The 10,246-nt window shown below is 48.7% G+C and overlaps 1 protein-coding gene across 1 annotated transcript in view; it reads left to right on the forward strand.

Annotated features, from left to right (window-relative positions):
* Window positions 1-9,463, forward strand: part of card11 (caspase recruitment domain family, member 11) — a 201,837-nt gene extending 192,374 nt beyond the window's left edge. Inside the window, exons 23-24 of the mRNA XM_070900006.1 lie at window positions 3,008-3,123; window positions 9,177-9,463. Coding sequence (XP_070756107.1) covers window positions 3,008-3,123; window positions 9,177-9,384 — 324 coding nt within the window. The 3' untranslated portion in view covers window positions 9,385-9,463. The remainder of the gene's footprint in view (window positions 1-3,007; window positions 3,124-9,176) is intronic.
* The last annotated feature ends 783 nt before the right edge of the window (window positions 9,464-10,246 follow it).

Below are 10,246 nucleotides of genomic sequence, written 5' to 3' on the forward strand. Positions count from 1 at the left end.
CCTCTCTCTCCCCCCCCACCCCCTCTCTCTCCCCCCCCACCCCCTCTCTCTTCTCCCCCCCACCCCTCTCTCTCCCCCCTACTCCTTCTCCTCCTCCCCCACCTCCCCCCCCACTCCCCTTCTCCCCTTCTCCCCGTCCCCTCGCTGTCAGAAACACAGACACTGACAGACAGAAAGTGAGAGACACACACAGACAGACAGAGAGATAGAGACTTTGACAGAGACACACTGGGGGGGGGGGGGGGGGGGGGTGGGGGGCAGTCCCAGCACGCTGTTGGAGGACTCCAGGTGCTGCAGTCGGTAAGTTGAAAATGTTTTATTTATTGATACATTTTTTTTATTTTTTATTTTATTTTTGTTGATTGATTTATTGGTTGATTTATTGATGTATTTATCATTTATTATTGATGATGGCTCTTTATTTGTAAAACTGAAGTGTTTAATGTTTGTAAACTTCCCTTTAAACACCCCACCCCCATTCCCTTCGCCTGATTTGTAACCTACGCCTGATTTTCTAAAGTGTAGACAAGGTTTTTTCGAGTGTACAAAAATCTTCACTTATTCCATTCTAAGTTAGTTTGGAGTAAGTTTTCACTGCCGAAACTTTCAAAATGGGCTTAAGTGGCCGGACACGCCCCCTTTTGAAAATGGGGACTTTTCAGAATGGCAGGCAGTGACTAGTGGGGTACCACAAGGTTCTGTGCTGGGGCCCCAACTGTTTACACTGTACATTAATGATTTAGACGGGGGGATTAAATGTAGTATCTCCAAATTTGCGGATGACACTAAGTTGGGTGGCAGTGTGAGCTGCGAGGAGGATGCTATGAGGCTGCAGAGCGACTTGGATAGGTTAGGTGAGTGGGCAAATGCATGGCAGATGAAGTATAATGTGGATAAATGTGAGGTTAACCACTTTGTGGTAAAAATAGAGAGACAGACTATTATCTGAATGGTGACAGATTAGGAAAAGGGGAGGTGCAACGAGACCTGGGTGTCATGGTACATCAATCATTGAAGGTTGGCATGCAGATACAGCAGGCGGTTAAGAAAGCAAATGGCATGTTGGCCTTCATAGCGAGGGGATTTGAGTACAGGGGCAGGGAGGTGTTACTACAGGTGTACAGGGCCTTGGTGAGGCCACACCTGGAGTATTGTGTACAGTTTTGGTCTCCTAACTTGAGGAAGGACATTCTTGCTATTGAGGGAGTGTAGCGAAGGTTCACCAGACTGATTCCCGGGATGGCGGGACTGACCTATCAAGAAAGACTGGATCAACTGGGCTTGTATTCACTGGAGTTCAGAAGAATGAGAGGGGATCTCATAGAAACGTTTAAAATTCTGACGGGTTTAGATAGGTTAGATGCAGGAAGAATGTTCCCAATGTTGGGGAAGTCCAGAACCAGGGGTCACAGTCTAAGGATAAGGGGTAAGCCATTTAGGACCGAGATGAGGAGAAACTTCTTCATCCAGAGAGTGGTGAACTTGTGGAATTCTCTACCACAGAAAGTTGTTGAGGCCAATTCACTAAATATATTCAAAAAGGAGCTAGATGTAGTCCTTACTACTAGGGGGATCAAGGGGTATGGCGAGAAAGCAGGAATGGGGTACTGAAGTTGCATGTTCAGCCATGAACTCATTGAATGGCGGTGCAGGCTCGACGGGCCGAATGGCCTACTCCTGCATCTATTTTCTATGTTTCTATGTTTCTATAGCTAGGGGATTTGAGTATAGGAGCAGGGAAGTTTTACTGCAGTTGTACAGGGCCTTGGTGAGGCCCCACCTGGAATATTGTGTTCAGTTTTGGTCTCCTAATCTGAGGAAGGATGTTCTTGCTGTTGAGGGAGTGCAGCAAAGGTTCACCAGACTGATCCCAGGGATGGCTGGACTGATATATGAGGAGAGACTGGATCAATTGGGCCTTTACACACTGGAGTTTAGAAGGATGACGGGGGGATCTCATAGAAACATATACAATTCTGACGGGACTGGACAGGTTAGATGCAGGAAGAATGTTCCCGATGTTGGGGAAGTCCAGAACCAGGGGACACAGTCTTAGGATAAGGAGCAGGCCATTTTGGACTGAGATGAGGAAAAACTTCTTCACTCAGAGAGTTATTAACCTGTGGAATTCCCTGCCGCAGAGAGTTGTTGATGCCAGTTCATTGGAGATATTCAAGAGGGAGTTAGATGTGGCCCTGGGATCAAGGGGCATGGAGAGGAAGCAGGAAAGGGGTACTGAAGGAATGATCAGCCATGATCTTATTGAATGGTGGAGCAGGCTCGAAGGGCCAAATGGCCTACTCCTGCACCTATTTTCTATGTTTCTATGTTTATGCCGAGTTACCTCACCTCAGTCAATGGGGCCCACTAGTTGTCCTCGATGTTCCTTGGCTAGTGAGGTTTAAAATCTCCCCTGCCCCCAGCTATTGTTGCGTGTTGCTGCTCACCTCAAAAGGCTCCCTTGGAAAAGTGACCCCTTGTGGACTTTGGATGAGGGCACAATCAATCTCGGCTGTGGTGCCCCTGCCCCCCGCCCCCCCCACCCCACTCCCCCTCCCCTCGCCCCTGTCAAACAACCTGACAGCGCTCGCTATCCTGACTGGCACACGGAGAATGGCCACTTGAAGAGCAGTCAGTGCCCATAAACCGGTACCTCAGCATTTGTCATCATCCTTGGGGATGGTGAGAAGAATATTCAGAGGAAACAAACTGAAAATAAATGTGAAGCAATCTCATTGGAATGTGTATTGACCCTGAGGGACCTCTTATGTTAATCTCGCCAAAGGTCTAATCTTCAGTCGGCCAGGATAATCAGACACGTACAGCAGCGTCAGTGTGATGTTTGCGACTGACATGAAGCCTAATCACCCCCCTCCCCCCGCCCCCCCCCCCCGCCCCACACACACTTTGGGTTATTTTTTTTACAAGGCACCGTTGTGATAGCTTTGGGATGGTTGGTGTGATGTTCATTCAAATTGTTGTTCTTTCTTCCTTTCCCCTGACATAGAACAAACATTGTTTGCTGGATGCTGGACTGAGCTGCACAAGAGATTTAATTAAGAAAGACATCTATCCAATTATAATCGTCATTAGAGTCTGTGAGAAGAACATCAAACGATTCAGGTATTGTCTCATCCTTTCCACACTGGTGCTTTAATTAGTTAAAGTTGCCATCTCCAATCAGTGTTCACGATTTTGAACTCGCCTCGTCGGTAGGTAGGGAGGGGCCAAAGATGCCGCACGACTGTTATCAAAATGGTCTCGTCACCACCGGGTGACAAGTCTCACTTTCCATTTTCAACCGTTTCAGGATTTAAGCCAGTAGCCCCAGCGGAGCGCGATAGTTGGAGGGAGCGCTGGTCGGAGACAGGGGCACAGCACTGAAACTTCCATTCTCCAATCTCTGCCCGCTTCGAGCTCAGCTCCCCTGCTGCCCAGGAGTGCGGGATCATTTCAATTGCAGGCACTCGAGCCTCCATTTTAACCCGGGGTGGGAATCGGGGGAGGGGAAGGCAGGGGAGGGTAGCGGCCCCGTGATGTCATGGGCGAGAAGCAGGACAAAATGTTAACTCCCAGGCTGTCATTTTAATATGACTGATGGGCCCCCCCTTTCCAAATGTGCACCGTCACAGGCAGGTCAACCGCGTGACGGGCACAATTCCTGCCGCGACTCCCGGAGCCGACTTAAAGCGAGAATGCTCCTCTTAAAGCGAGGTCGCATCTCCTGCTTGCATTAGTCATTGCAGAACTCCGGAAGACGTTTCGGCAACTCAGATGATTGCCCATCCCCACCGCCCCTCCCCCACCCACCCTCCCCTCCCGGTTTTCAGGTCCAAGTCAGGACAGTGAAGGCATGGAGGCGGCAGCATTTTCCAAAAGCTCCAAGGCGTCCCCAATCCAAAAAGAAAAAAAAGAAAGACATGCATTTATATAGCGCCTTTCACTGTTCTCATAGTAAAGGACGAAACAGAGTACTGTGTACAATGAGAAAGTGTGACCTTAGCTCCTTTAATGCGACTCCAGAGTGCAGGTACCTCGTGGGTGGCCTGCTTATATACCGTGCTCCCAAGGGCACGGTAAGTAGGCAGATAGGCTCTCTGGTGGTAGTGTAATACAGGTTGCAAGGGGTTAAATACATAACATTCACGACCACAAAGTGTTTTACAGCCAATGAAGTACTTTTGGAGTGTCGTCACTGCTGTAATGTGGGAAACGTGACAACCAATTTGCGCACAGCAAGCTCCCGCAAATAGCAATGTGATAATGACCAGATAATCTGCTTTTTTGTTATGTTGATTGAGGAATAAATATTGGCTAGGACACCGGGGATAACTCCCCTGCTCTTCATCGAAATAGTGCCATGGGATCTTTTACGTCCACCTGAGAGAGCAAACGGGGCCTTGGTTTAATGTCTCATCTGAAAGACGGCACCTCCGACAGTGCAGCACTCCCTCAGCACTGTATTGGAAGCATCAGCCTCGATTTATGTGCTCAAGTTGCTGGAGTGGGGCTTGAACCCACAACCTTCTGACTCGGAGGCGTGTGTACGTCCCACTGAACCACAGCTGATACTGTGATGAGATGAGTCGAAGGATTGGCCAACCGTTCCCCTGCTCTCACCTCCCCCCCCCCCACCCCCCGCTCTCCCCCGCCTCCCGGTTTCAGATGCCTCCCTGGAGGGAGGTCCAAAGTCGGGAAATTGATAGCACGGAGACGGCAGCAGTTTCCCAAAGGCCCCAGGGCGTCCCCACGGCCACAACGAAGCAGGCCTGGCAAGAGGTGTCTTGAAAGGTCGGGAGCCACCAGCCTCACCCCCCAGGACCTGGGCTCGATGCGGAAGACGGTTCTGACCTTTCGGGAGCAGGTACAAATCGGCAGTCAGTGGCGCCCAGCGGCTGAAGGAAGCCAGAAGCTGCCGTTCCAAGCCCCAAGCACTCTCCTTGTTCACCACCGAGGTCAGTGGGGAAGGTGATGTCCTGCTCCACCCTGGCGATGAAGAACGCCGGATCACCTGCTTAATGCAGCTGTGTACTGCTGACCATATACTACAGCTATGTAAGGTATTAGTGAGGCCACACCTGGAGTACTGCGTGCAGTTTTGGTTTCCATATTTACAAAAGGATATACTTGCTTTGGAGGCAGTTCAGAGAAGGTTCACTAGGTTGATTCCGGGGATGAGGGGGTTGACTTATGAGGAAAGGTTGAGTAGTTTGGGTCTCTACTCATTGGAATTCAGAAGAATGAGAGGTGATCTTATCGAGAGGTATAAGATTACGAGGGGGCTTGACAAGGTGGATGCAGAGAGGATGTTTCCACTGATGGAGGAGACTAGAACTAGAGGGCACGATCTTAGAATAAGGGGCCGCCCATTTAAAACAGAGATGAGGAGAAATTTCTTCTCTCAGAGGGTTGTAAATCTGTGGAATTCGCTGCCTCAGAGAACTGTGGAAGCTGGGTCATTGAATAAATTTAAGACAGAAATAGACAGTTTCTTAAATGATAAGGGAATAAGGGGTTATGGGTAACGGGCAGGGAAGTGGAGCTGAGTCCATGATCAGATCAGCCATGATCTTATTGAATGGCAGAGCAGGCTCGAGGGGCCATATGGCCTACTCCTGCTCCTATTTCTTATGTTCTTATGTTATGATATGGTGGTGATGTCAAGAACATAAGAAAAAGGAGCAGGAGTAGGCCATATCCCATCGAGCTTGCTCCGCCATTCAATAAGGCCATGGCTGGTCTGATCTTGACCTCAGCTCCACTTCCCTGCCCGCTCCCCATAACCCTTGACTCCCTTATCGTCCCTTATGTCCACTGTAGCAGCCTGAAGGGTTCCAGTGGCAAAGGCGTTCGGGGCCGTGGTGAATTTGACAGCCACTGGCACGGTCCCTGCTTTTACACTCTCTGCAGCGTGCTACAACCAGCGAGTACATTTTATCGAGATTCATTAAGTTCGATGATTGGCAAGACCCAGAACAAGTCAACGTAAAAGCAGCTAAATATTTTAAAGCTGAGCATGACATAAGGCAGCCACAACGACCACTTAAAAACAGTCCTCAATGAGATGGCAGGCAGTTGTGCAGCATGGAATGGGTTTAGGTTGGGACGGAAACAACGATTCCTCATTAAAGTCCTGTTTGCTTAATTTGATCTCAAAACTTGTGCACACCGCAGTTGAACAATAATACAGTAGGTTCTGGTGATCAATCACGGTTATCTGCAGAAAGTGCGTTTCCTGAAGTGGAGCTGACTGTGCATATTTTTGAAGTAGCAGCTGACCTCTGTTCCATGGGTCATGGGGATGTGACGGGGATTAGGAACTCAACAGTGTAGGGAGCTGTATCTGCGTTCCGCTCACTGACGGGGGGGCCCCAGTATGTCGTCTATCTCGGAGGTTTATTTCTGTGGCCCCCTTCCAGTGTTATAAAAATTCCACAGATTCCCCCGTGTGGAGGCGAGGGCGGAAGCAGGTGTGTGAGAGGCGGAGATGGAGGTTCATCTTACATGGTTGCCGTTAGTAACCGTCAAGAACAGGGGAGTTATCCCCGGTGTCCTGGCCAAAATGTATCCCTCAATCAACATCACAAAAAAAAAAACAGATTTTCTGGTCATTATCACATTGCTGTTTGTGGGAGCTTGCTGTGCGCAAATTGGCTGCCGCGTTTCCTACATCGCCACAGTGACTACACTGGAAAAAGTACATAATTGGCTGTAAAGTGCTTTGAGACGTCCGGTGGTTGTGAAATGCGCTATATAAATACAAGTCTTTCTTTCTCTCAAAATAGTACTTGGGTTTGGGGACACAGTACATGTGCACCGTCCCGAAAACCAGAATTGTCCAAAAACCGGACATTTTGCGCCTAGCTGATGGAGTCGTCCGGAATCCGGAATTATTGTCCGAAAACTGGACATTTTTGAGGCAAAACCCAAAACCCGGCACGGATACGGTTGAGGATTCCAGATTTCAGACAAGAAAATCAAGTCTGAAATCTGAAATCCTTGATTGAATCCGTGCCGGATTTCGGACCTCGCCGCTCAAAACCCGGCACGGATTCGGTCGAGGATTCCGGATTTCAGACCATTGATTTTGTTGTCTGAAATCCGTACAAAAAAACAAAAAAAACAGAACGGTCTCGGTCCCGAGGATTCCGGATTTCGGAGGTTGTACCTGCATCAACATTTTCTGGTGACACGAAAATGTGGTGAACCTTGAAGAGAAACTGTGAGCGACTTAAGGAGGACAGTTTAGTGGATTGGGCAGCGAGCCACTGGATGAAATTTAGTGCAGAGAAATGTGAGGTCCGACCTTTCTGGAGGAAGTATATGGGAAGGAAATGCAAATGAAAGGAGAAGCAGAGAGTCATAAAGTCTGTGATACAGTCAATTTTAAAAATGGGAGGACCCAAGCTTCACCCTGTGCTGCTCTATGACCACTCGCCAGAGGCACACAAGGGTTGGCCTGGGGGCACTCACCCTCCGATCTCTCCTCCTTTCGTGTCGGGGAGTGCACCTATTTTCTATGTTTCTATTGGCGAGAAAGCAGGAATGGGGTACTGAAGTTGAATGTTCAGCCATGAACTCATTGAATGGCGGTGCAGGCTAGAAGGGCCGAATGGCCTACTCCTGCACCTATTTTCTATGTCTATGTTTCTAAGTTGATAAAATAAAAACCAAATAGGATCCTGGGCTTTACAAATAGGAACATAAAATACAGAGAGGCAATGCTAAACTTCGACAAGTCATTAGTTAGGCTAAGTGTCAGTTGGCTTGGTGGTAGTTCTCTCGCCTTGGAGTCAGAAGGTTGTGGGTTGAACATAAATCTAGGCTGACACTTCCGTGCTTTAATTAATGAGGGCTGTTTCACTCGAACAGAGAACTTTAAGAGGAAAACTGATACAATAGTTTTAATAAGGTAAATAGAATAGTTTTAATAAGGTAAATTGGGAAGAACCACTTGACTGATCAGTAACTAGAAGGCGTAAATTTTTGAACGTCACCAAAGGAATGAAGGGAGAGATTAGGAGAATTTTTTTTTATTATGTTGTTAAGGATGGAAATCTCGACCAGAACAAAGAATTAGAAGCAGAGTTCAGAATAGCTTTTAAAAGAGCAGTGGATAAATATAATGAAAGACCTGCATCATTCATGACCACCAGACGTCCCAAAGTGTTTTACAGCTAATGATAGTACTTTTGAAGTGGAGTCACTGTTGTAATGTGGGAAACGTTTGAAAAAGAAAGATGTTAAAGGGTAGGGGGGAAAGGCCAGGCTAAGTGGATCACTCCTTCAGAGAGTTGGCATAGATGGGGTGGGACAAAACGGGGCCTCTTTCTGTGCTGTAATGTCCCACGGCGCTATGGTAAGTCAGAGCCCAGCCATGCCGCCTTGGACCAGGACCGAGGTGTGACCAAGCACTCCCCGACACGAAAGGAGGAGAGATCGGAGGGTGAGTGCCCCCAGGCCAACCCTTGTGTGCCTCTGGCGAGCGGTCATAGAGCAGCACAGGGTGAAGCTTGGGTCCTTTCTGTCAGGACATGGTGCCTGGCATTGAGGAGGGCCAACAGGGAGAGGATGGGAGACCAATAGTCCCCTGACTACTTTCTCCTAGATCTTTTTAAAATGTTGTCATGTTGTACTGATGATGCTGAGATAACATGTGTAACGTTCATGAAGGGGTGAATGAATGTGCCTAATTAAAATTCACCAGACTGATTCCTGGGATGGGTGTATTGTCCCATGAGGAACGATTGAGAAAACGAGGCCTATATTCTCTAGAGTTTAGAAGAATGAGAGGTGATCTCATTGAAACATACAAAATCCTTACAGGGCTCGACAAGGTAGATGCAGGGAGGATGTTTCCCCTGGCTGGGGAGTCTAGAACCAGGGGTCACAGTCTCAGAATAAAGGGTCGGCCATTTAGGACAGAGATAAGGAGAAACTTCTTCACTCAGAGAGTGGTGAATCTCTGGAATTCTCTACCCCAGAGGGCTGTGGAGGCTCATTCGTTGAGTATATGCAAGACAGAGATCGATAGATTTTTGGATATGAAGGGAATCAAGGGATATGGGGATGGTGCAGGCAAGTGGAGTTGATCTCATTGAATGGCGCAGCAGGCTCGAGGGGCTGAATGGCCTACACCTGCTCCTAATTCTTATGTTCTTATGTTTATGTTACAGGAGGCTGCCAGCGAAACCAGACAGCGGCGAGGAAGAGTTCCTGAAGAGCTGCCGTTCGAACGAGAGTGAGCTGGAGTCTCTACCCTGCATGTACACCACGGTGGAGACCGACACGTGGAGCAACATCAAGGAGCTCATTAAAATCATCAAAGAGAAGATCATCGACGAGCAGAGGAAGACAGTCTGGATCGACCAGGACCAGCTCTAGGGTTTCATCGAGAAACTGCATCCAGCAGGGCTTGACCCAGTGACTTAGCCCTGCCATGCACGGGCTATAAGCCAGTCCTATCGGGGAGGGCGCGGACGCGCCAATGATGCTTTTTCCTGACGGACGGATGGCTCTTCCTAGAGGGTCAGGTCGCTCAGTTCAAACTGGCGTTCAGAACAACGCTCGTTGGGATCGAAAACTTGCAGTTTCAAAGATTGAAAGTCGCGAATCAAAATGGGTCTTGTTAATAGTGGTTTTCCAAAGCCTGCTTGAGGTGTGGGCGGAGGTGACTGAGGCGATGCATCACTTGCTGAGAGAGAATGTCATTCTGAGCCTTCTCATGTTTAATCCTTGCCCTGCGCTGATTGCTTCATCGACTGTGAGCTTCAGTTTATTCTGGGTTTCTCAGCACTGCATCCAAAGCCAAGAAAGGGAAGCGTCTGTTTGGCCCATCGGACCGTGCCACCCTGGCATTCTCCCCCCCACCTCCCTCCCCCTCCCCCCCACTCAATCAGTGGTTCATCCAACGGTGTTTATACAGAGGGTATTTGTATAGAATGTTCTACTCTAATAAAGGGGTGGAAAATTGCATTGGTAATCACGTCTATCTAGGCATTCCTGCTGCTGGCAGATCAAGGTTGCACGACGTCCCGGAGGAGATTGTATCCTGGATTGCCCTGACTTCCAGACAAGACAACAAAACATCGGAGTTGGGCAGAGTCCCTCCGTGCACTCGGTGTCGCAGTATCATACACGCGTTCCTTGCAAACAACAGGTTCACGATTTTGCTGCGGCAAGTGGACAGAGGGAACATTCTCCGGGTGGGTCAAAACCTTTAATAAAGGAGGGGAAGTGGAGGAGT

Source organism: Pristiophorus japonicus, chromosome 15, assembly GCF_044704955.1.
Source record: "Pristiophorus japonicus isolate sPriJap1 chromosome 15, sPriJap1.hap1, whole genome shotgun sequence".
Lineage (NCBI taxonomy): Eukaryota > Metazoa > Chordata > Chondrichthyes > Pristiophoridae > Pristiophorus > Pristiophorus japonicus.